Source organism: Microcaecilia unicolor, chromosome 8 (genome assembly GCF_901765095.1).
Source record: "Microcaecilia unicolor chromosome 8, aMicUni1.1, whole genome shotgun sequence".
Taxonomy (NCBI): domain Eukaryota; kingdom Metazoa; phylum Chordata; class Amphibia; order Gymnophiona; family Siphonopidae; genus Microcaecilia; species Microcaecilia unicolor.
Genome location: NC_044038.1, coordinates 103,372,210 through 103,399,470, shown reverse-complemented (window position 1 = coordinate 103,399,470; position 27,261 = coordinate 103,372,210). Strand labels below are relative to the sequence as shown.

General features: G+C 46.8%; 1 protein-coding gene across 1 annotated transcript in view; it reads left to right on the top strand.

Annotated features, from left to right (window-relative positions):
* HPN (hepsin) overlaps positions 1–27,261 on the top strand; it is a 639,182-nt gene that overhangs the window by 524,410 nt on the left and 87,511 nt on the right. The window contains exon 9 of the mRNA XM_030213574.1: positions 20,772–20,962. Coding sequence (XP_030069434.1) covers positions 20,772–20,962 — 191 coding nt within the window. The remainder of the gene's footprint in view (positions 1–20,771; positions 20,963–27,261) is intronic.

The following is a 27,261-nucleotide window of genomic DNA, read 5'->3' as shown; positions in this document are numbered from 1 at the left end:
GATCTGCAAAGAGGAGTGGACCAAAATTCCTCCTGACATGTGTGCAAACCTCATCATCAACTACAGAAGACGTCTGACCGCTGTGCTTGCCAACAAGGGTTTTGCCACCAAGTATTAGGTCTTGTTTGCCAGAGGGATTAAATACTTATTTCCCTCTGCAGAATGCAAATAAATTCATATACTTTCCACAATGTGATTTTCCGGATTTAATTTGTGATGTGCTATCTCTCACTGTTACCAATAACCTACCCTTCAATTATGGGCTGCTCATGTCTTTGTCAGTGGGCAAACTTACAAAATCAGCAAGGGATCAAATACTTATTTCCACCACTGTATATCTACACATTGGAAGTTTTCAAATAAATTAAAAAGCTGTCCAATAAGTACAAAAACAAACAAATAAACTTTTCTCCACCTTTTAAGACACTGCCTATCCAACTGAAACAGCTTTAGACTTGTTACAGATGGATCACGCATAAGCTGTCCCTTATTTATAATAATATTTTGCTATTGTTTTCAATAGCATTTGCTATTGTTTTGGGTGGCAAACTCTGCCTACTGCCGGTAAGCACCGCCTACTGGCTTCAGCTCATACAGTGGACTAAATAGGCTTACTTAGAGGGGCATAATTGAAAGGTCGTCCAAGTACGAATTAGGACGGTCTTGCGAAGTCGGGCAAAATCCGGTAGGTATAATCAAATAATAATATGGGCGTCCTTAGGCATTCGATTATCGCCGTTCAAAACGCCCAAATAACGGCCACACAAAGAGTAGTAAAAAGGGCGCCTTTAGACATTCGATTATCGCAGTTGAAAACGACTAAATCCGGCCCTAGGTGTTCCGCAAGTACAGTGCTTGCAGTTCCGGACATCCAGGTACAGGAAATATGAGGAACGTTCATAAGCGTAAACTACAGGAGGATCATGCTGCTCCACCGAATATTCTTCATATTTTCCATATCTGGATGTCCGGAACTACATGCACTGTAGGTAGGAACATGCAGCTATATGCATTTTGTGTATATGTGAAAAGGTTCGCAATGTTCATACTCATCTATATAAGGCAAGCTCCACACACATCAAAGGCCTGCACGCATAACAACCATTCATGCACGTTATGGACGTCTATGCTTACGACGGCGTCCACGTGCTGAGTCGGCCATATATGGGATGGTAATCTATATATGGAGCTGTGCACGAAACGACGTCCGTCACGCAAGGACGTCCATATAAGGCGCTTGTTTTCCAAGAACGCTTATTCACTGAGAACTATGGAGGAGTTTGGTAGGGAGTGCAATTTTAGCGAGGCGGAGAGCCTGCTGCTGGTGCGGCTGTGCCTTAGGCACCGGCACAGCCTCTTCATCCAGCACCACCACCTGCCCCCCAGGATACAGGCAATGAGAGTCTGGACCCGGATAAGGGAAAGGCTGGAAAGGTAAGTGTTTGTCGTCCCCCCCCCCCCCCCCCCCCCCCCACAGTGTTGTGCCTCTGTGCTATTGGATTTACAAATGAATATCTGTCCTGAAGGCAAGAACGACCATCCCCTGACTCCTGCTGTACAAACTTATATCTTACAGACAGTTTGGCATTCACAGGGACCTAGAGTCCCTGCGCAGGAGGTTCCGTCGAGTCAGGCGGGAGAGCCCTGACCTCATCAGGGCAGTGCGACGCCACCTGAGGGCTCGACGTAAGTATTCAAAACAGGACACATGCACTCATTTGTAAATGTATTTATTGAATAATGCAAATGTACTGTACAATATCACTTTCCATGTGGCTAATAGGCAACTAGTAAGTCATAACACCTCTGTCCCAGATCAAGGCCTTAGGTTGCAGGTGCCCTCCCATGAGTGTGGCTGCAACCTCCAACCAACCTCCTCCGAGATGAATGAGATGACATGCCTCACTTTAGTATCCCCCTTTCTGGGGTGGGTGGATACTGGTAGTCCTGCCCGAGGTCCTACTTTTAGTTGACGTCATTGCCTTATATTAAAGTTATGTGCTAACCCCCCCCCCCCCCCCAAAAAAAAAAAAAAACAATACAAAGAACAAAAACAGGTCAGTATTCACATATCATTATGCAAACATGCTGGGCACCAATGAGTGTGGTCTGCCAACATGTCCTGTGTGTTCTACCTTCCAGGGTTCCCTGTCATGTCATCTGACACATCTCAGTCCCCATGGGTATAGGCCACGCCTCACCACACCTTTCCCCATCCCCCGCCTCAGGCCACCCAGCTCCTGCACTATGCAAGCCATGTTGCATGTGCTGATCTCAACCACGATCCTTTTACATATACAGGCCGCCAGCAGCAGCAGGAGGAGGAGGTGGCTGAGGAGACCGACCAGGAGGAGGAGGCGGCCGAGGAGGCCCAACAGGAGGAGGAGGAGGAGGAGGCCCAACAGGAGGAGGAGGCCAAGGAGGCCCAACAGGAGGAGGAGGAGGAGGAGGAGGCCCAACAGGAGGAGGAGGCCAAGGAGGCCCAACAGGAGGAGGAGGAGAAAGAGGAGGCCCAACAGGAGGAGGAGCAAGTCTTCCTCATCGATGAGGCCATGATGGAGGAGGAGGAGGGGGTCCTCATAATCGATGAGGGCATTATGGAGGAGCTCCCACCAGCTGCAGCTCCATCGCCCTCATCCCCTGGGCCAGCTCCATCCCCTGGGCCAGCTCTAGCCCCTGGCCCAGCTCCAGCCCTGCGCCTCCTGCAGCACCTGGTAGATGGCCAGAACCAGGTGCTGCAGGAGCTGAGAGCCATAAGGCAGGGTAATGAGCAGCTCCACAGCTCATTACCTTGCTACAAAGGGCACTACACTTGGGGCATGGCCACTGGTGAAACACTTTGTAGGGTTTTGGGGGGGGATTTGTACATTTTGGGGGGATTTGTAGGGTTGGGGGATTTTTACGTTTTGGGAGGATTTGTGTCTCCATGTTTAAATAAATATATGTGTTTTATACTGCATATAACAGGGTGTGTGTGTCTGTAGGTTTTGCATTACATATTATCAAATGCTGGTGTTGATGTGAGAGGAGGCAATATGCATTGCATTGCATGAACTGTGAAGTGTGAAAGAGAAATATGATGCATATCTGTGATAATTGTGCCCATAAAGAAGGCCACCTGTTCATTCCATCCTGCATGGCTGAATGTGCGGGGGTGGGGGGGAGGGTGTGTGGCCATTACTCTTGAGGCACACAAATGGCCATCCAGCCTCCCTCCCTCTCTCCCCCTTACCATAGAGCCCCACAGCAGAGTGCTGTAAATAATAGATTTGTTGTCTGGCACTAGTGATCTGCCAAGTAGAAACTTGCAGATAACCCTAGGTAGCACATAGACTATGTTTGCTCTCTGATCACCAGACACCCTTACCCACAACCACATCACACTGGTGGTGCCACCAAGGAGCTACAAGCAGCTGGGTCATGTTTTCACATTTTACATTGAGTTTGGTCACCCCTTTTTCAGTAGTTGCTCAAGGGTGTGTTACATTCAGCCACTCTGGATCTGTCTCAGTCCCAGGAGGGTGTTAAGTTTCCTCCTGACACAATGGACAGTAATGTCACTTGGCCAAGTTCACATGGAGCAGCTGGGATTTGAACTAGCAACCTGTGGATTACAAGACTGGTGCTGTAACCACTACGCCATGCTAGCCACCAAGCTGCAGCCAGCTGCAGGTAATTTGGATTAGGAACTGTAATCAAACACCCTCATCGTCACCATGACAGAAGGGCTCAGTAGGCAGGTACCTGTGGCCACCATGCAATTCGTTTGCAGACTAAAAGTTAGAAATGCTTCACTTCCATAACTATGGAGAATTATAGGAGTGTGTTCAATAATGTGGAAAAGACATTCATTGCATATATTCTTCCCCTCCCCCCCTCCCAGCAACCTTCACAATGGGTGAGCACTTCATAAATGGGGACTGGGGTGCAGCACATAAAGCGTGGAACCTACCGGGGAGTCCCACAGGCCCAACATGATATAGTCCAGCAACTCCAACAGCAACATCACACAGTACAGCCGTGAAGCAGCACCAATAAGGGCCCTCAACGTCCTCCACTGCACAGCATCCACTAGCAAACCTGGTGAAAATAGAAGTAACAGTTGAATGCAAAGCACATCCAGAGAATGGGCAGCCCTTGAACAAGTGGCTAAGAACTATTAGTTTACCTTGAACTTGTGTGGCAAGATTCTAAGCAAGCACCCACCTGCAACGGAAATGTCACTGATGCGGAAATGGAGTTCAAGGGATGTGGAACACTGCAAACAGAGGTGGTGAGGCCAACCCCCCAGCAGATGACACGAAAAATAAAAACCGTACAAACAAGTGTTGAAACGCATACACCCCCCCCCCCCCCAATGTAAAGAACAATCGGTAAAGTGCAAGCAAACAGCCCGTTTAAAAGGCCAGCACTAAAAGGAATGTAGGTGAGGATGCCCATACGGCTCCGCCCATAATCAGAATCATGCCCACAACACAGAGCAGCTGGGGACGCTCATAGTACTCCGTCCATAATCGTAATCACGGACGCCCAAATCGCTGGATGAGCTGGGTACGTGTAGGGATTTTGTCCATAATCAAACAATCAACGCCTATCTCAAGGCCGCCCATTCCCCCTTCAACATGGGCGTGTCTGGCGAGTATTTAGGCGTTTTTCTCCGGATTTTCGAATCGCATTTTTACAATGGCACCGAGGCTGCCTCCGACCCGCAAGGGTAATTTTAGCGATGCTGAAATCAAGCTCCTGATGCAGGAGATAGACAGGAGACACACATTTCTGTTTGCTCCCTACTACTACTACTACTATTTAGCATTTCTATAGTGCTACAAGGCATACGCAGCGCTGCACAAACATAGAAGAAAGACAGTCCCTGCTCAAAGAGCTTACAATCTAATACAGGCCAGAGACTCGCTGCTACTACCAAGCAGCGGGAATGGCAGGCGGTCCGGGACCACCTGAATGCAGTCTTCCACAGTGGCAGAGACATGGAAGACTGCAAACGTAAGTGGCGCAGGCTGAGGCGGGATGTGAGACGGAAGGCTGGTGGGAACCCCCCAGCACATGACACCGCAAACCTGACGCCCCTGGAGCGAATTGTTCACCGCCTGTTACCCCAGAGGGCATTCATGGCGTCCCTGGGACCCTTGACACATCAGCACAGCCTGAGGGCACAGGTAGGTTGACCCTTATGAAGCTGGGGTATCTGTTGTGCTGCTGCACTACACTCTGTTTTACACAATTGGGGGACAGGAGGAGGGAGGTGGGAGGTGGGAGGTGGAGGGAGTAGTGTCAGCAATGTGTGTATCTGACTGTCTTCAAACCTAGCCTAAAAGGCCACCTTTATGATGCTGCTTTGAACTCCTAACCACTACTCACTTGCTCAAGACCCTTACTCACTATCCCCACCTTAGTAATTCCCTTCGCTCTTAGTTGCCCTGTCTGTCTGTCTGTGTGACTTAATTAGAATGTAAGCTCTATTGTGCAGGGACTGTCTCTTCATGTTCACATGTACAGCGCTCCATTTGCCTAAAGGATTAGTAGTAATGTGTAGGTTGACACTGTGTCACAGCTTTGGGGCCCTTCCCCACTCCCTCCTCTTTTACCATTTCCAAACTCTGCATATATCCTTCCCACACCTCTGTGCTGTAGCCAGCAACGTGGTTCATACACCAGTTGTAGCCAGTCTAGGAAGTCAGTAGTAAAAGAAGACATGCACATATGTCCTTCAGTTACAAAGAAACCCAACAAAAACAAAAAGGATGTGGAAGGACATCCTCAGAGTTGGTGATTGCTGTCCTTCTCTTGGGTCTTCCTCCAGCACCTCTGCCTTTCACATCAGTCTCTCCTGTCCTGGTCTCCAGCTCTGTCCCATGTACAATCACATCTGTGGCTTGCCTGCCAATCCTATTCCTCACCATCTCCTTGCTGGGGTCTTCAAGAGTGGGGCCATGTATACGAATGCTGAAAAACAAAAGTGGGATATTTTCACCAACACACTTCCCTCTTTTGCTATGCAGGTGATGACAGCCACTCAGATGAGGCTGGGCCTAGTGGGCTACAGGCCCAGCAAATAACTGCAGCAGCAGCAACAGCAGCAGCAGAAGAGGTGCTACCTCCACCACCTGCTGCTGCTGCAGCAGCAGCAGCAGAAGAAGAGGAGGCGCTACCTCCACTTCCATCACCTCCATCACTTCCATCACCTGCAGCAGCAGAGCGCAGACCTGCAGCTGCACCACCTGCAGCCTTTGCTGATAATGAAGAGGATGGAGAAAGGGGGTCACCTCCTCACCAGAGGCTATCGAGCCACTGGAGGCAACTGATGCGTGTGACGACTCAGTTGCTGCGCCACAATGTGGAGCTGCATGAACACCAGCGGGAGAAGCTCCAGGTGCAGCGGGAGATGCTCCAGGTGCAGTGGGAGGCACTCCAGGTGCAGTGGGAGGCAGTAGAGGGCCAACATGCTTTGCTCCAGCAACTCCAACAGCTGGAGCATAGCATCGAGGGCCTGCGCCGTGACCTGACACCACCTACTCCAGCTGTGCTGCAGCACCAGGAACTGGCTTCAACATCCTCTAGTGGCCAGCAAACCAGCGGCTAAACGGAGGACCTTGAGGTCGTCCGCCTCCCCAGCCACTGCTGCACCACCCACCAGGCCAGCTCCCATTCTGGGTCCTGTGGCCAGGTTGGAGGGCAGCACTACAAGGTGGCCTGACTTTGAAAGGGCAGCTGAGGAAGCAGGCTGCCGTCTGCATACTCAGGACAGTGAGAGCAGCTCCTCATCAGAGCACTCTGAAAAGACTTCCCCTGCAGCACCAGCTGCAACCGAACACAGTGGGAGGGTTAGGAGGGGACGGGGCAAGGGGAAGGGAAGAGCCCAGGGGAGGGGTCGTGGAAAGTGATGGGACATGGGGGGGGAGAGGGGGTGATGGTGGTGGAGGGGTGATGGTGTAGACATATGTGATTGCTATGAATAAATTTCAACTTACTCTCACACAAAACTTGTCTCTGAGTCGTTGCCTTGCTCTGACCCCCAGCTGGTGTGCGGTCTGCTCTGCCCTGTGGGCGGGAGGTGGAGGGGGCTCCTCATCCTCTTCCTCTGGGGCCTGCTGCTCTGGTGGCTGTGGCTCCTCTGGGAGGGGCTGTCGTCTGCGCAGGGCCAAATTATGGAGCATGCAGCAGGCCACGAAGATCTTGTCCACCTTTTGGGGGCTGTAGAGGAGCTCCCCTCCAGACCGGTCCAGGCACCAGAACCTGTTCTTCTCCAGACTTCGCGCCTTCTGTCTCGCTGCACCCTATGCCTGGAATAAACTTCCTGAGCCCCTACGTCTTGCCCCACCCTTGGCCACCTTTAAATCTAGACTGAAAGCCCACCTCTTTAACATTGCTTTTGACTCGTAACCACTTGTAACCAATCGCCTCCACCTACCCTCCTCTCTTCCTTCCCATACACATTAATTGATTTGATTTGCTTACTTTATTTTTTGTCTATTAGATTGTAAGCTCTTTGAGCAGGGACTGTCTTTCGTACGCCTTGTAGCACTATAGAAGTGCTAAATAGTAGTAGTAGTAGTAGTAGGCCAAAGGCCCGCTCTATGATGACACAGGTGGTCCGATGCCTGCTGTTGTAGGTCTCCTCCGACCCTGGTTGTGGATGCACCAGGGGGGTCATGAGCCAGCTCCGCTGCGGGTAGCCTCTGTCACCTTTGAGGAGAAGCAGAATGAGAAAGATGAGTGTGTATTGTTTGGAGGTGTGTGTGTGGGTTGTGGAGGAGGTCTAGGTTGGGCAGATCCATGCTGCACTTACCTAGGAGCCATCCGCCAGTGATCTCCCCTCGGTCAAACCTGCGGAAGATGCCTGAGTGCTGTAGGATGTAGGCATCATGGGTGGAACCGGGGTACCTTGCACACACGTCTAATATCTCCCCCTGGGCATCACACACAACTTGCATGTTCATTGAATGAAATGCCTTCCTGTTTCTCTAGGTGGCTTCGTGTGCCCGGGGGGGTCTGAGTGCGACGTGTGTGCAATCAATCACACCTATGACCAAGGGGAATCTAGCTACAGCATAGAAGGCAGCCATGTTGTTGTGCAGGGCCTGGGGAGTGGTGGGGAAGGTGATGTAGTCAGAGGTGTGGGTAAGGAAGGCATCAAGGAAGTGGGTAAGGCAGTTGGAAATGGAAGCCTGGGTGAGCCCTGTGTTGACAGCAAGCACAGACTGGAAACTCCCAGTGGCCAGAACAGAGAGAGCGACAGTGACTTTTAGGTGCACAGGGATTGGGTTGTTCCTATGGGTCCGGGCCTGCAGGAGTGGTTGGAGCTGGTCACACAGGTGCTGAATGGCTGCCTTATCAAACCTGTACCTAGTGATACACTGGAGGTCAGTGAGGTCAAGGAAAGTGGTGCGGGGCCTGAAAACCCTGGGGCATGAGTATCTCCTACGGGGGGCATCTTTTCCTCCACCATGTGCATCGCCAGTGCATTTAGTACGTCCATTGCCTATAAGCTCACTCCCACCACCACAACCACACTGCACTTGCAAGCACTCTCCGACCACACCCTCTAGCCACTCACTGCCAAACACACGCTGCAGCAGTACACACGACAAACAGAGACTCCAAACAGGTAAGGGAATAACGTATGCACGTGGGAACAGTGAATGGAGAGGGATATAGGGTGAGGGGAAGGAGTTTGGGGGCTAGAAGGGGTAGGGAAGGATGAAAGGGTAAAACACAAGAGGCAGGTGAGGGTAAAGAGGTTCGGACTAGGGCACACACGCAAAGGTAACAGGTACTCCACTTTCTCTCCAAACAACGATTCAGCTTTCTCTCTCAACAAATATCTCACCACTCTCCAACTACACAAAATCGCTACTTGGTCTATAGACAATTTCCCCCTTCCGCTGGTCGCTTTTATATGAGGTCTACCAAGGAACGCCCATGTTCTGGCACATATGAAACCATTTCGCAAGCCGTAATACGGTACGGATGCCCAACGCGTAACACCGCCCATAACACGCCGACGACACGCCCCCTATGTCGCCGGCCGTAGATGGGCGTTTTTGCATTAGGCGCGTCCTTACGGCCCTCTTTCGATTATTGGCTTTGGGCGTCTTTCATCCATGGGAACGTCCATGTGCCGTTTGTGTCGCTTTTTGTGCGCTTCTAGCGTTCGAAAATAAGCCCCTTTGTGTCCTGTTTTATCCGATCTCCTTGGGTGAGAAACAGGGATTGCTGGGTGGGTGAAAGTCAGGGAGAGATGTATGGCTGATAAGAGAGTGGCAAACCAGTATAATTTTATGGTTTATAGTGGGTTAGAAAGCCCAGATCTTTAAATCCTGTCTGGTGGGTGTCAGAATATTTCATCATTTTGACTTCAAAGGTCTTACGTTCCTGGATTGTCTTAAATTTCCTTTTAGTATTCTTACCATGAGATCATTGATACAGTGTTCTGGTTTTCTAAAGTGCTATCCCACAGAGGTAGCATTGTGGTTGTCATTGGAATGTTTAATATTGTGTCTCTGTAAATTGAGCCCTGTCTTTAGAATCTGTCTTGTTTCTCCAATATAGCACCCTTCTTCATATTTTGCATTGAATTATATATTTTCTTACTGCTGTTACTCTATCTTATTTATCTATATGTTCCATCTTTGCTTACACCCCATGCTGTCTATTAAAATGTTTTATTGTATTGTATTGACATTGTAATGTAGCATACTATGCCATACTTTGTATTGTTAAAATATTTTTACTGCTGTAATTGTCTATTGCTGATGTTTAACATATTCTTGCTGTATACCGCCTTGAGTGAATGCCTTAAAAAAGGAGGTAAATAAATCCTAATAAATAAATAAATATACCACATTTGAGGATGAGCTTGTGAACGATCCCCTTATGTTGAATGTTTTTCCCATGTGAGTGACTGTGGGATTCAACGAGATGTGTTGGCACAGTTTGCAGCTAGGTATATTGCAAGGACATGTGTCATTCTCTTCTTTTTGAGCTTGTTTTGGGAGTTTGCTTTCCATTAATTTCTGTTTCAAATTAGGTGGCTGTTGGAAGGCCAGCACTGATGGGACTGGGAATATCTCTTTCAGTGATTCATCCTCCTGGAATAGTGGTTATACATCTTTCATGATTCTTCTCAAATTTTCTAGCTCTGGATTGTATGTCACTACAAAGGGGATTCTGTCTGTGGCTTTCTTCTCTTTGTACTGCAGTAGATTTTCTCTAGGTATTTTAGGGGAAGAAGCAATATTCTTGGAGATTATTTTGGGGTTGTAGCCTTTTTGTTTGAAGGATTAAGTCAGGATTTTGAAGAGTTTATCTCTGTTTATTGGGTCAGAGCACAAACGGTGGTCTCGTGTGGCTTGGCTATGTATAATGGATTTTTTTCTATGTGAAGGGTGGAAGCTGGAGTCGTGGACCTAGCTGCATCTGTCCATAGGTTTCCTTTATATTGATATTTGAATATAGCCATTACTGATGGAAACTATGGTGTCTAGAAAGTTGACTTTCTCTGGGGAGTAATCAATTTTGAATTTTGAATCAGGTACTGCATACAGTTCAAGCTTCTCCTACTAACCTACAAATGCACTCGATCTGCAGCCCCTCCTTACCTCTCTACCCTCATCTCCCCTTACGTTCCTACCTGTAACCTCCGCTCTCAAGACAAATCCCTCCTCTCAGTACCCTTCTCCACCACCGCCAACTCCAGGCTCCGCCCTTTCTGCCTCGCCTCACCCCATGCTTGGAATAAACTCCCTGAGCCCATACCCCAGGCCCCCTCCCTGCTCATCTTCAAATCCTTGCTCAAAGCCCACCTCTTCAATGTCTCCTTCGGCACCTAACCACTACACCTCTATTCAGGAAATCTTGACTGCCCCAACTTGACATTTCGTCCTTTAGATTGTAAGCTCCTTCGAGCAGGGACTATCCTTCTTTGTTAAACTGTACAGCGCTGCGTAACCCTAGTAGCACTCTAGAAATGTTAAGTAGTAGTAGTAATTTGATTGTAGGATAGTATGTATTGAAGGAACTGTATAATTGTTTGAGAGTCTCTTTTTTAATCACTATAAATATATCTGGTGTTTTGTTTCATATAATAATGATTAGAGTTGCACGTTAAACACAAATTGCGATTTTAAAGATTAATCGTGATTAATGATTGACTTCTCTCCGTCCTCCGCCCATACGCCCGGTCCAGCATCTCTTCCTCCCCTCCTGGACCATCGGCAGCTCTCTTCTCTTCTCCCCTCCAGTCCCCTCCCTTCCCAGTTTACCTTGTTGTTTGTCTTTGCCCTGCAGCAGCAGCATATTGAAACACTGCCTCAGCCTGCATAAGGCCTTTCTTTCTGACCTTTCCCCTTTTGACACAACTTCCTATTTTCAGAAGGGGGCGCCATGTCGGAAGCAAAGGTCTGGTGCAGGACAAGGCAATGTTTCAATGTGCTGCCGCTATAGGGCGAAGAATTAAATAACAAGGTAAACTGAGAGGGGAGAGATGGCGAGCAGGTGAAGGAGGGAGAGAGAGAGATAATGGGCAAAGGCACAGAGGGGCACATAGAGAGAGAGAATGATGGGTGAAGGCACAAGGGGGCAGATGGAGAGAGAGAATGGTTGAAGGCACAGATGGACTTAATCTGGCACATGAGAGAGAGAGAATGGGTGAAAGCACAGGGGGCACATGGAGAGAGAGAGAAAAAATGAATGGGTGAAGGCACAGGGAGGTACATGGAGAGAGAGAGAGAATGGTTGAAGGCACAGATGGACTTAATCCGACACATGAGACAGAGGGAGAGAGAGAGAGAGAGAGAATGGGTGAAGGCCTCCTTCAAAGCTACAGTACCTGTTCAATGGCTGGTGGGGTAGCTGAAGCCCTGCAAACCGAAGAAATCCGCTGCCTGAGTCACTCCCTCGTACTGCCTCAGGAGCGAGGAAGTTATCAGGGTGTCTCCTGCTACCAACGCTTGCGCTCACCAAGCATGCTCAGCTCGTGCATGAACTGAGCATGCTCAGGGAGTGCCGGCATTGGAGGCTGGAGGCATACCGTTTACTTCCTCACTCCTGAGGCAGCGCAAGGAGGAACGGGGATTCTTTGGCAGTGGATTTATTTGACTGGCTTTGGTATCCCCACCAGCAATGGTATGATATCTAATGTGGGGGTGGGGGGTGGGGAAGGAGAGGAAATGCATGCCCCTCCCATGAACAACTGGCTATCCCCCAACTTTAATCGTGCACAGCCCTAATAATAATATTTCTCAGCATTTATTGAGTCTTAATGTCTTTTCAGTTAAAGGCTCCATTGTTAGGCTGTGCTTAGGGCATCATATGGCCAATCATCTGGAAACTTAAAGCTTGTCCTATCTGCCTTCAGCTATCTACTTTAAAACAAGAGCTATATAAAGTAATGCAAGAATTAGATGCAATTAAAGCAACTTATAGGACTGTGCAGAATCATAACTTCTCACCACTGCCTCAGAGAATAAAACCACAAAGGAACAGATGGCTCACAGTAGGCTCAGGCAGAATTCGTCATGTGACACAGAAGCATCCACCCGCACAAGTGTTGCTACTACAAAATTCTTTTGCTCCACTACAGCACTGTGATGTTCCTGAAACTAAAATTGAAGCAGAAAAAAAAGAAAAAGCAAAGAAGAGGGAACAAAAAGAGGAGAAGGTACCCAAAGACAAAAGACACTCACAAATCACTAAACCCAAAACACATACAAGGAAATGTAGTTGGAAAGCAATGACCACAAATGCTCACAGTCTAAGCAATAAAATTCATGACCTTCAAGCCCTGATGTTGGAGACTGACTTGGACATAGTTGCAGTCACAGAGACATGGCTCCATTGTTCCCATGAATGGGATGTAAACATACCAGGCTATAATCTTTTTAGGAAGGATAGAGAGGGACGTAAAGGTGGAGGAGTAGCTCTGTATGTGAGAGATGATATCGCAGCAACTGAAATGACAGGGAAGTGGGGAAAGGAAGAAGCAATATGGATCACCTTAAAAAGAGAGGATAGAACCTTGGTCCACGTGGGTGTTGTCTATAGACCCCCGACACAATTGGAAGAACTAGATAAAGATCTGATCGCTGATATTCAAAAGTTGGGGAAGAAAAGAGAGGTGCTGCTGTTGGGAGATTTTAATCTGCCGGATGTAGATTGGAAGGTTCCGTCTGCAAAATCGGAAAGAAGTAGAGAGATTGTGGATGCTTTCCAAAGTGCTCTGCTCAGACAAATGGTGAACGAACCCACGAGGGAGGGAGCCACGTTGGATCTGGTGCTCACGAATGGGGATAGTGTGTCAAATGTCCGAGTGGCTGCACACCTGGGAAACAGTGACCATCAAACGGTTTGTTTTGATGTAACAGCTCATGTGGATGGCGGCCACTCCAAACTCAAAGTCCTGGATTTCAAGCGAGCTGACTTTAACAAAATGGAAGAATACCTGAGGAAGGAGCTGATGGGCTGGGAGGACATAAGAGAAGTGGAAGGACAGTGGTCCAGGCTAAAAGAAGTAATAAACAGGGCCACAGACCTTTATGTAAGGAGGGTAAATAAAAGCAAGAGAAAAAGGAAACCGATATGGTTTTCAAAGCAAGTGGCTGAGAAAATAAAGGCTAAAGAGTTAGCGTTCCAGAAATACAAAAAATCTCAAGTAGAGGAACACGGGGAGGAATACCGGATGAAACTGAAAGAAGCCAAGAGAGAGGTACGTCTGGCGAAGGCGCAAGCGGAAGAACAAATGGCTAGAAATGTACGGAGGGGAGACAAAAACTTCTTCAGGTATATTAGTGAAAGGAGAAAGACTAAAAAGGGGATTGTGAGACTAAAAGATACAGCAAAACGCTATGTAGAAAATGATGAAGAAAAAGCCAATTTGCTAAATAGATACTTTTGTTCTGTTTTTACTGAAGAAAATCCTGGGGAAGGACCGAGAGGGACTGGCAAAAGTACACCTGAAAACGAAGTGGATAGAGCACCGTTCACGGAAGAGAGTGTATATGAACAACTTGGAAAGCTAAAGGTGGACAAAGCCATGGGGCCGGACGGGATCCACCCCAGAATACTGAGGGAGCTCAGAGAGGTTCTGGCGGGTCCTCTTAAAGATTTGTTTAATAAATCCTTGGAGACGGGAGAGGTTCCGAGGGATTGGAGAATGGCGGAGGTGGTCCCTCTTCACAAAAGTGGGGATAGGGAAGAAGCTGGAAACTACAGGCCGGTAAGCCTCACTTCGGTTATTGGAAAAGTAATGGAAGCCATGCTGAAGGAAAGGATAGTGAATTTCCTGGAAGCCAATAAGTTGCAAGATCCGAGACAACATGGTTTCACCAAAGGGAAGTCGTGCCAAACGAATCTCATTGAATTCTTTGACTGGGTGACGGGAGAACTAAATCAAGGACGTGCTATGGACGTCATCTACTTAGATTTCAGCAAGGCTTTTGACACAGTTCCCCACAGGAGGCTCTTGAATAAACTAGAAGGGCTGAAGATAGGACCCGAAGTGGTGAACTGGATTAGGAACTGGTTGACGGGCAGACGCCAGAGGGTGGTAGTGAATGGAGTTCGCTCGGAGGAGGGAAAGGTGAGTAGTGGAGTGCCTCAGGGATCGGTGCTGGGGCCCATTCTGTTCAATATATTTGTGAGTGACATTGCCGAAGGGTTACAAGGTAAAGTTTGCCTTTTTGCGGATGACACCAAGATTTGCAACAGAGTGGACACCCCGGAGGGAGTGGAAAACATGAAAAAAGATCTGAAGAAGCTGGAACAATGGTCTAACGTTTGGCAATTAAAATTCAATGCGAAGAAATGCAAAGTGATGCACTTAGGGAGTAGAAATCCAAGGGAGGCGTATGTGTTAGGTGGGGAGAGCCTGATAGTCACGGACGGGGAGAGGGATCTTGGGGTGATAGTATCTGAGGGCCTAAAGCCTATGAAACAGTGCGACAAGGCGGTGGCCGTAGCGAGAAGGTTGCTAGGCTGTATAGAGAGAGGTGTGACCAGCAGAAAAAAGGAGGTTTTAATGCCCCTGTATAAGACGTTGGTGAGGCCCCACCTGGAGTATTGTGTTCAGTTTTGGAGGCCATACCTTGCGAAGGATGTTAAAAAAATGGAAGCGGTACAAAGAAAAGCTACAAGGATGGTATGGGAGTTGCGTTCCAAGACGTATGAAGAGAGACTTGCTGACCTGAACATGTATACTCTGGAGGAAAGGAGGAACAGGGGTGATATGATACAGACGTTCAAATATTTGAAAGGTATTAATCCGCAAACGAATCTTTTCCGGAGAGGGGAAGGCGGTAGTACGAGAGGACATGAAATGAGATTGAAGGGGGGCAGACTCAGGAAAGATGTCAGGAAGTATTTCTTCACGGAGAGGGTGGTGAACGCTTGGAATGCCCTCCCGCGGGAGGTGGTGGAGATGAAAACGGTAACGGAATTCAAGCATGCGTGGGACAGGCATAAAGGAATCCTGTGCAGAAGGAATAGATCCACAGAAGCTTAGCTGAAATTGGGTGGCGGGGGGAAGAGGGGTTGGTGGTTGAGAGGCTAGGATGGGGGAGGGCAGACTTATACGGGGTCTGTGCCGGAGCCGGTGATGGGAGGCGGGACTGGTGGTTGGGAGGCGGGAAATACTGCTGCACAGACTTATATGGTCTGTGCCCTGAAAAAGACAGGTACATATCAAGGTAAGGTATACACATGAGTTTATCGTGGGCAGACTAGATGGACCGTGCAGGTCTTTTTCTGCCGTCATCTACTATGTTACTATGTATATGGACTTAATCCAGCCCAGAATGGAGTGCTGCAAGGATCTGTACTGGGACCAGCACTTTTTACTTTGTTTCTCACATTTGATAGTTTTCATATGATTAACAGTGGTCTAAGCAAATTATATAAAAGCAGAAGCAGCATTAAAATAGATAACACATTAACAAATTCACAACATAAACAATTTTAAAAAACAGGTTTTCAGTTTGTTTGTTGTTTTTTTTTAATCCTGGTGATAAGTCTCTGACAATGGGAACAAATTTGAAGTGACACAAAATTATTCAAAGTTGTTAAATACAGATTGTGAGAAATTTTAGGAAGACCTTGTGATACTGAAAGACTGGGCATTTAAAATGAAGATGAAATTTAATGTAGACAAATGGATATAGAGAAAAATAACCCTAATTATAGCTAAACGATGCTAAGTTCCACGTTAGGAGTCAATACCCAGGAAATATATCTAGATGTCATTGTGAATAGTATATTGAAATCTTCTCTCTGTGTTACAGCAGCCTAAAAATCAAAGTTAGGAATTATTAGGAAAGGAATAGAGGATCAAACAAAGAATATTATAATGCCTCTGTATCAATGGTATAGCCAGACCTGACATTTTGGGGGGGGCCCAGAATGTAATTGGGGGCACTAGGCTTACAGGTGTGAGTAGTGCTTGGTATACTCATAAATAATGCCTTAGAGTGTACTTGATGATAGAAAGTAAGCACTCTGCCCAACAGCTGTCCTGCATCAACATAAACCCCCCACACACTTATGGAAACTCTGGAAATACTGACATTTTTAAATATAGTCACATTATCCCATAATTTAAATTTTGCCATTATAGTAGACTTGAGTCTGGTCAACATTTCAACACATTTCACAGTATCCTGCAAAATAATTACTACAATGGTACATATCCTTCAACTTGCTTTATAACAAATATAAACACCTTTTTAAGCAGTATTAATAAAACAGGTAAATACCTTTGAAATAACAGTTTAAGTAGCCTAAGAAATCTAATATTCAAAATACCAACCCTAACACTGCACACTGTACTATCAAGCTGTTAATTTAAACATATTCCTTTTACTGTACTATTCCTACTCTGACCACAAGGGGATGTTCTAAACACAACAATGCTTGTACATCTCTGAACAAGCTCTGCAGAAAAGCAAACAGAACTCATGGGGCCACAAGGAGGAAGTAGCACAGGCAGAGGGTAGGAAGAGATGCTTACAGCTACAGCTGTGAAGCTGTGTGAGAACATAAACACATCCAGAGGGATTAGAGGGTGGGAAGAGGCATGTGGACAGGCAGGAAAAATGCCTACAGCTGGAGAGATAGGAGAATGGAAAGAAGAAGGCGTACATTAAAAAGATAGTTGACGTGCTAGGCTTGACCTGGGTACAGGAGGGACAGAGAGCTAGTGTTGGGGAGGTAGGGCAACATATGTAGTATGGCTTAGCATTTTTTCCTCATTTGTCTTCTGAATTTTTTTCTTGGTTTTCTTTTGAGTCCTCTCCTCCTTCCCCTTGGTTATTCCACTCTTGCCAGCATTTCAATCTCTCATCTAACTTCTCATTTTTTTTTTCAAATTTCTACCTTTCTACTGTCCAGCACCTCTTTAGTTTGCCCCATCACATGTCTTTCATGATCTTGCCTCAGTAGCATCTCCTTTCACTCTTCCCACCCCTGCCACCAGCAGCATTTCCTTTTGCTATCTCTTCCGCACCCACCCCCCATCAACAGCCTTTCTTCACCCTTTCTTCTCCCTCCCCCCCCCCCCCCCCCCCCCATCAACAGCCAGGCTCACCCTCCGACAATGAAGATGTAGCATACATCTGTCATATTCTTCGTCTTTGGTTCCATCACAGCTGCTACAGAGCTGCCAAGAGGTCCAGATTTTTGAGAGGGAGATTTTTAGTACATCCCCCAGCCATGCCCCATTCTTCCTTGGCTACGCCCACTCTATTTCATGGCTCTGCCCCCTGGCACACCTCAGTCCCACGGCCATTCCAGAAAATATTTTATTTACACCAGTGACAGCAGGGATGGGTAAGAAAGTTTCAGTTCACTTTTATTACACCCCCTATCCAGCATCTATTCCCCCACAGGGACATAACACGAGGGGGCTTAAGCCCACTTCAAAATTGTGGCACTGGTGTATTATCAACAGATAGAGGTAAGAGTTTTCAGTTTTGATAAGTCATCACAAAAACAAAATATAAGAAAACTAATTGACTGCATTAGGGGTTTATAGCCCATTTAGTTATGTTTAAACATAAGAGATCTACATGAAACAAAATATTTATATTTACTTTGACTTATAAAACCACTTGTCCCTGAAACATGTTCAAAACAGAATAATCAATTTGTGAATCTAAAATGTAAACTTCTACAAAACAGATGCAGATGTGATTCCATGTAACCCAATGAAAGGAGTTTAATTTTTCTTCCATTTAATTTCAATATATTCCATCTTTATAGCACCAGGTTTCCCAAGGCAGATTACAAGAACAGTTAAGATGAACCCATCAAGAAACAGGATATCCTCACTGAAATTTGGCCATCTGTATGGTATAGAACAATGTAGAAAATGAGCACAAAATACAGTTTGTAACTGCTGTTTCTCTACCAGCTGCAATAACTTTTTAAGCTGTTTTCAATATTCAATTGTTATTTCTCCCCTCTTTCTCCCTCAACCTTCTTCCTCTGATCCTTCCTTTAATTTGTTTCAAAACTTGCCGGGCGGCGGCAGCAGTTCACAGGTGCTGCCCTGCAGCTGGCACGACATCTTCTCTCTCTGCTACACGGCCCGCCCCACGGAAAAAGGAAGTTACCTCAGAGAGGGCAGGCCACCGCAGTAGAAAGAGAATGTCAAGCTAGTGGCAGGGCGGCGCCTGTGAATTGCTGCCACCACCCAGCAAGTTTTGAAACAAATTAAAGGTAGCACTCAGGAAAAGAGGGTTTGCGGCGGCGGGAAGGGAAAGGTGCCTGAGAAGTGCGCAGACTCAGTGCCTCACAGGACTGCCCCTATCAGTGGGAGACTTTCCCGCTTTGGCGGGAGTGCAGGAGATGACCCGCCAAAGTGGAAGTCTCCCACTCAATGCGAGAGACTTGGCAGGTCTACTGCTATTATGGGCCAGATGCACTAAACTTAACGAGCCATTAACAAGCAAGTAGTAAACCCTGGCATGCACTAAAGACTTCTCCGAGCCATTTTCCGACGACGGTAGCAGCTAACGAAAACGGAATGCAGATGAGCAAATTGTGTAGAAACCCTATTGTAATGAGATGCACTAACCTTTTCCGATTGCCTTAACGCTGGAAAATCTAACGAGAGGTCTGTACCTGTCATTGGGGCTGCACAGGATTGAAAAACGTCTATAAATGTTACAAAAAAAATTGGGGGAAAAAGTGCTTGTCAGGGACATCCTTTATGGATGTGCTTCACTCAGCTGAGAGACCTGGAATTCTCTCACAGCGCGTTTAGCTCAGCCCCCCTTCCCGAGGTCGCCCCCCCCCCCCCATGGTCGCCGCCGCCACTCCCCCCTGCATTGAAATGACAGCTTCCCGCAGCCCCAGCCTCCCCACCATCCTCCGCACCCCTGTGGCCCTGCCCCTGCCGCCCCCCTGAGGTCGTCGCCACCGCCGCTCCCCCCTCCACCCGCCCCCCTCCGTCTGCCACCGGGCCAGGCCCTCACAGCGCCCCTCACCTCTGTGTGAAGGCGCTGCAGCAAGCAACAGCTGATCGCTTCCCTTCAGACTTCCCTCCTTTCCTCCCTGGCCCGCCCTCATCATGGAGGAAAGGAGGGAAGTCTGAAGGGAAGCGATCAGCTGTTGCTTGCTGCAGCGCCTTCACACGGAGGTGAGAGGCACTGTGAGGGCCCGGCCCGGTGGCAGACGGAGGGGGGCGGGTGGAGGGGAAGAGCAGCGGCGGCGGTGACGACATAAGGGGGGTGGCGGGGGAGGGGCCCCGGGGGTGCGGGGGAGGCGGGGCTGCGGGAAGCTGTCATTTCAATGCAGGGGGGAGTGGCGGCAATCTCGGGGGGGGGGGGGGGCGCGAAGGACTTCCATAAAGGACGTTCCTAGGCACAGCTTGTCATTTTTTATATATATAGTGAAGGACGTCCATAAAGGACGTCCTTGGCATGCGCAGAGCAGCCAGCATAACACTTGGCTGCTCTGTGCATGCTCGACTGTCCGACTGTTTAACCATGGAATAAAGAATGCAAGTGAGCTACAACGAGCAGCTCATTTGCATTCCTTGATGCATGCCCGTTCCTTACCGATTTGCTAAGGGAATCGGTAAGGGAAGGGCTTTAACGATTTTTTAGTGCATCTTGCCCTAAGTGTGTAACAGCAGCTTTTTTTTTTTTCAAAAAGGAGAGAGCAATTATAAGCTATTTCAAAATCCAAGGGCTGCTGATCTTGTGACAGTGTTTGCAGTGCTAGCACAAAACAGAGACCCACATGTTGGATGGAAACTTTTGGCAAGGCGCGTGTTGTCTTATAGGCCATATGTTGGACAGCCCTAATCTAGACAATTTCCCTTACTCCTGATTGTATGTCTCTGCAGTAGTTCTTGGAAGTCTCAGTCTTCCTTTTCATCAAAGAACCAATGCTAGTTAAGTCATGTGTTGGTGAGGCTTTACACTATGTGCATATGCTACAGACATAAAATAAAATGCAGTATTGATTTCACAAGTAAATAGCAGAGCAGGGTTATGTAATGTCATGTTGTAGGGCTAATGGGAGTGCATCTGGGACACCTGAAACTAAAGGGAAACGCAAAGAACAGATTATGCGTCTGCAAATACTATTTCCAGGCAAGTAGGGCTGGGAGAATTTGAGTTCTGGGAAAACAGGCATGGTACTGAAGGAGGACTCTTTTAGAACTGGTAATAATTTGGAGATTCACTCATTGTTTTTCTGTTTCTCTCCATACCTTCATGCCTCTCTCCCAATCTCCTCATGACCTCTTTTTGCTGTAGGAGGAACCGTGTAATAAGCCGGTGGCGTGTATTCACAGGGGCTGTATCACAGTTGTCCAGCCAAGGGCTCCATCTCCCAGTGAAGAGCATTATATATCACGCAGGATACTTGCCTTTCCTTGACCCCAACAGTGAGGAAAACAGCAATGATATTGCAGTCATGCACCTATCTAATTCAATCTCCTTCACAGGTGAGTAGCAAGAAATGTCCCGGGTCATTTCCAGGATGGGGAGTGTGTGTATGGAGAAAAGCCTGTCCAGACCTTTCTTCTTTTTGAGTGACAGTATATGTTTGTGTATGAGGGGGAGGGAATGGCCCATGTCTTAAATGGGCCATTTTGTGCAGGGGAAGAGGCCACCTGTATAGAACCGTTTTCTGTGGGTGGGAGTGTGGGCTCCTATGGTCAGCATTCAGAATGCTGTATTGTAGCAGGGAGAGGTAAAGTCATCTCTCTGTGGGGGGAAGGGTAGGGTGGCTAACTCAGAATACACCAAAGGAGAACACTTGTTTCCAAAAAGGATAACAACATTTATTTAATTTATATGTGTAATTTGCTATGCTAAATACTTTTACATAAATGGAACTTTACAAATTATTACTATAATGCCAATAGAAATGCAGCTCACCAGATTACATAATAAATGTTGGCAGATAAAGACCTGTACAGTTCATCCAGTCTGCCTAACTAGAGGTGGCTAGAGTTAAACGTGGCACTCTGCGCAGGTTCCACTGGCATCATAAATAAGGCAGTTGGCAACTTGTCACAATTTTCCTTTGGTAAAATCATGTTGCTTTTGATCTTGTAAGCCACTGGATTCCAGCAATTTTCCTTTCCTTCAGCAGTGCTCCATTATTTTCTGACCACAGATATGAGCTTACTGGCCTATAGTTTCCCACTTCTCTGCCACCATTTTTGTGGAGAAGGACCACATGTGCTGTTCTCTGTTAGAAGTAAGATGCCCCCCAGAGATCAGGTGTCAGCCTATGGCTTTGTCTTGTTCTCTGGGTTCCTTCATTTGGTCCCGGATTCACTTCTTAGGGGCAGGAGGGTTTTGTAGCACAATAACACAACACACAAGTGTGGCTTGGCAAAAGGTATTTTATCTAGAAGTCAGCTTACAACGTTTAGGGTAGAAAGATAATACAGCAGTTGTCAAAGCGATGGGGATGAATGAGATATACCCAAGGATATTGAAGGCGCTCAAAGAGGCTCTGGTGGGTCCTCTAAAAGATTTCTATAACAGATCCTTGAAAAGAGGTGAGGTTCTACGGCAGAGGTTTTCAACCAGTCCTGAAAACTCCGACTGGTTGGGTGTGCCCAAAGGACTAGGTTGAAAACCTCTTCTCCACGGAATTGGAGAATGTCAGCATTACCTTATGCCGTGCAAGGCCCTAAGAGTTAGTCTAACTGAGGCTTCAGGGTAGGGTTACCATATGTCCGGATTTACCCAGACATGTCCTCTTTTTGAGGACGTGTCCAGCCAGGCAACCGGGCAGGTTTTGCCTATCTGCCCGTTTGTCCAGAAATCCGGACAAACGGGCAGATTGCTAGCTTCCCCTCCCCTTACTTACTACTGCCCTGGTGGTCTAGTGACCTCTTCCGCCTTCGGAGTAGGAAAGAGCCCCCTCTTTCCTGCCTGGAGTGCTGCCCTGCATGCATCTATCCTGTTCCTGATCTCGGCGCCGATTCAAAATGGCTGCTGAGAGTTGAAGTCTCGCAAGGTCACGTCAACTCTCGGCGGCCATTTTGAATCGGCGCCGAGATCAGGAACAGGAAGGATGCATGCAGGGCAGCGTTCCGGGCAGGAAAGAGGGGGCTCTTTCCTGCCCCGAAGAGGTCACTAGACCACCAGGGCAGTAGTAAGGTAAGCGGAGGGGGGTGACGGGGAGGGGGAGTGACGGGGTGTGTGACAGGGGGGAGGGGAAAATGTGACAGGGGCGGAGCAAGGGCGTGAAAGGGGCGGGGTGGGTGTGAAAGGGGGTGTGGTAGGACGGGGCATGTGTCCTCCATTTTGGGGGACAAAATATGGTAACCCTACTTCAGGGCCTACTCTGTATCAGCCTAAGACCTCTGGGAGAGCAGCTCTGACATTCCCTCCTCCCCTCATAGTCTGATCCCCTGAGAATGTCACTGAAAGACAGGATGTCTCCTAACACATGTGCTTCTGAGCAATAAACAGACCAGAATCTGCACAGGAAAACAATAAAAATATACCACTGTGCTATTTCACAGGAATTCACACTTCCTTGGTGAATCAGGAGACATAGGATCAAAGCAAACAAAATTATATCATAGGCCAGTGTGTGGGAAAAGAATTCAGTATTTAAAACCCCAAAGGGGGGACAAAGAGACAGAAGCATAGATTCACACAGACATACAGACATCCCCCTCCCACCAGCATCTATTCCACATCCACAGGGACTCTCATTCACTTTTTCTCTTCACTCTCTAGATATTATTATTATTTATTGCATTTGTATCCCACATTCCCCCACCTATTTGCAGGCTCAATGTGGCTTACATAGATTTATTAACATTGTAATTTCAGGATATCAGATACAGTTCGTAATGTGTAGCTATTAAGGAAGGGAAGAAGGAAGAGAGTGATTAGGGTAGTTTAGAAGGTGGGCGTTCATACTTGAGTGGATTGGTGAGGTGGCTTAGTGAGGCTATAGGTTCTCATTGTAGGCCTTGTTGAAGAAGAATGTCTTCAGAGATTTTCGAAAAATAGTTGTTTCGTTGATTGCTTTCAAGTCTGTGGGTAATGCATTCCAAAACTGCGTGCTCATGTAAGAGAAGGTTGTGGCATGCATCAGCTTGTATTTAAGTCCTTTGCAGCTGGGGTAGTGCAGGTTGAGAAATTCTCAGCAGCTTTCAGTCTCACAATTTAAGTTCTAGCTTTCCTTCTTTCCCCAGTATATCTGCAAAAAGTCTTGTCACCTCTCTGTAACCATTTTTTCTTCCACCTGATCTTTTGCCAGTTGTACTTCTCTCTCCACTTATTTGAGTTTTATGCAGTATTCTTTTCTGTGCTATTTATTTTGCCTTCATCGGTTTCCTTTTCCTCTTGCTTTTATTTACTTTCCTTGCATAAAGATCTGTTACTATTTTATTGCTCCTTTCAGCTTGGACCACTGACTTTGCTCTTCTCTTATATCTTCCCATCCTGCCAGCTCTTTCTTCAGGTACTCTCTCATTTTACTAAAGTCAGCATGTTTGAAATCCAGGACTTTTGTGTGTCTATATTCTGCTTTAGCTCATATATCGAACTATTTGGTGTGATGATCACTACTACCCAGGGGGCATCCAACTGGACATTAGACACAATTTTTCCATTTGTGAGCATGAGATACGTCACCCCTTCTCTCAGGGGTACCATCATCATTTGTTTCAGTAGAGCACTTTGAAAGGCATCCACAGTCTCTCTTCTTCCTTCAGATTCTGCAGACGGAACATTCCAATATGCATCTGGCAGTTTGAAATCTCCCAGCAACAGCACCTCCCCTTTCATTTCTAGCCTTTGAATATCTATAACTAGATATTTGTCTTGGTTTTCCGTTTGTGTCAGAGGTCTGTTGACAACAACCAAATGAATAGAGGTACCATCTTCTCTTTCCCCAGCTGCCCTGCATTTCAGCTGCTTTTATACAGTGCTACTGCTCCACCTTTTTGGCTATCCTTCCTAAAGAAATTATAGCCTGGTATGGTTGTGTCCCAATCACGGGAATCATTTAATCATGTATCTGTGATAGCAACAAAATCTGACTCTAGCATCAAGGCACGCAGATTCTGCACTGTGTTAGCTAGACTGCAATCATTCATGCCCATTGCTTTCCAGCTATATTTTATTGACTCTGTTAGTTTTCCTTACCACTTTGTTGCTGATAAATAATTTGTTAACTTGGTTTATTTTATTATTTTTCCCACTTTTGGTTTTGCTGGGAGTGACTTCTTGAACTCACTTGCTTCTGTCTGCCACCCCCAACATCTAATTTAAACACAGAAATATACTGTCTGGACTTCTCACTGAGGATCCTCTTTCCTGCCACAAAGACATTACAGTATAGCATTTTGTTTCTCCATGTATTACCTCATTCTCTTATGTATGTAAAACCTTCTTGTTGACACCAGGTTTTGAGCCACTTATTGAAGTTTTCTGAATTATATATTCTTTCCTCTCCATTTCCATAGGCACCTGCAATTCAGAAAATACTACAATCAGTACCGAAGCCTTTAGCCTCTCCCCTAGTTTCTGGAAAGTGCTCTGTCATACAAGTATGCTATTTCTGGCCAGATCATTTGCCCCTAGTTGGATCCTTTAGAATCTTCTCTCTGTCCTCTGATGATATTTGGTTTGTATTTGCTCACTGAGGATCCTCCTGGAAGGCATTTCACTTTGTACATATGGAAGGTGTTCCTAGGTTAATGCCTCTGATGATAGTCCTCTAGCTGTAAGATTTAGCAGTTTTTGTGCTGTTTCTTTTGAGTTTTAGGGATGCCTATTGCATCAACTTGCATCAACTTAACGGACAGAAACCAGAGGGTGGTGGTGAATGGAATTCACTCGGAGGAGGGGAAGGTGAGTAGTGGAGTGCCTCAGGGATCGGTGCTGGGACCGATTCTGTTCAATATATTTGTGAGTGACATTGCCGAAGGGTTAGAAGGTAAAGTTTGCCTTTTTGCGGACGATACTAAGATTTGTAACAGAGTGGACACCGGGGAGGGAGTGGAAAACATGAAAAAGGATCTGCGGAAACTAGAAGAATGGTCTAAGGTTGGGCAATTAAAATTCAATGCGAAGAAATGCAAAGTGATGCACGTAGGGAGTAGAAATCCACGGGAGAAGTATGTGTTAGGCAGGGAGAGTCTGATAGTTACGGACGGGGAGAGGGATCTTGGGGTGATAGTATCTGAGGATCTGAAGGCGACGAAACGATGTGACAAGGCGGTGGCCGTAGCCAGAAGGTTGCTAGGCTGTATAGAGAGAGGTGTGACCAGCAGAAGAAAAGAGGTGTTGATGCCCCTGTATAAGTCGTTGGTGAGGCCCCAACTGGAGTATTGTGTTCAGTTCTGGAGGCCGTACCTTGCTAAGGATGTAAAAAAAATGGAAGCGGTGCAAAGAAAAGCTACGAGAATGGTATGGGATTTGCGTTACAAGACGTATGAGGAGAGACTTGCGGACCTGAACATGTATACCCTGGAGGAAAGGAGAAACAGGGGTGATATGATACATACGTTCAAATATTTGAAAGGTATTAATCCGCAAATGAACCTTTTCCGGAGATGGGAGGGCGGTAGAACGAGAGGACATGATATGAGAGTGAAGGGGGGCAGACTCAAGAAAAATGTCAGGAAGTATTTTTTCACGGAGAGAGTGGTAGATATTTGGAATCCCCTCCTCCGGGAGGTGGTGGAGATGAAAACGGTAGCAGAATTCAAGCAGAAGGAATGGATCCTCAGAAGCTTAGCCGAGATTGGGAGGCAGGGCTGGTGTTTGGGTGGTGGGGCTAGTTCTGGGCAAGACTTCTACGGTCTGTGTCCTGAAAATGGCAGATACAAATCAAGGTAAGGTATACACAAGAAGTAACACATATGAGTTTATCTTGTTGGGCAGACTAGATGGACCATGCAGGTCTTTTTCTGCCGTCATCTACTATGTTACTATGTATCTATGTTTTAAGAATTCTTTATTTATAAGTGTCATAAGGTAATAAATAGAAATAAAACAAAACATAGAAAAGAAAATAAGATGATGCCATTTTATTAGATGTTCTGTCCCCATATTCATGGAGGCAGGGTGCTGCTTGTTTATATGTGTTTTGTGCTCTTTAAGTAGGATAGAACTACAAAGTGATATAATTGTAGTTCTCTTGTGATAGGCTCTTCCTGAGCACCTGTCCCTGTTCCCTGTGCCTTGTGGGACTATTCCTATTGGCTGGCCCTTTGTCCCTGTGTACGATGCCCATAATAGCATAAGTACATAAGCACTGCCACGCTGGGAAAAGACTAAAGGTCCATCAAGCCCAGCACTCTGTCTCCGACACGGCCAATCCAGGCCCCAAGAACCTGGCAAAAACCCAAAATTTAATAACGATCAATGGACTTTTCCTTCAGTAATCTGTCCAGACCCCCTTTAAACTTAGCAAGGCCAGCTGCCATCACTACCTTCTCCGGCAATGAGTTCCAGAGTCTAACCACGCGCTGAGTAAAGAAAAACTTTCTCCGATTTGTTTTAAACCTATCACATTCTAATTTCATCTTGTGTCGCCTGGTTCTATTATTGTTAGAAAGCGTAAACAAATGCTTCACATCTGTCTACTCTACTCCACTCATTATTTTGTAGACCTCTATCATATCACCCCTCAGCCGCTTTTTCTCCAGGCTAAAGAGTCCTAGCCTTCTTAACCTCTCCTCATAAGGTAGTCGTCCCATCCCTTTTATCATTTTTGTCACCCTTCTCTGCACCTTCTCCAATTCCTTAATATCTT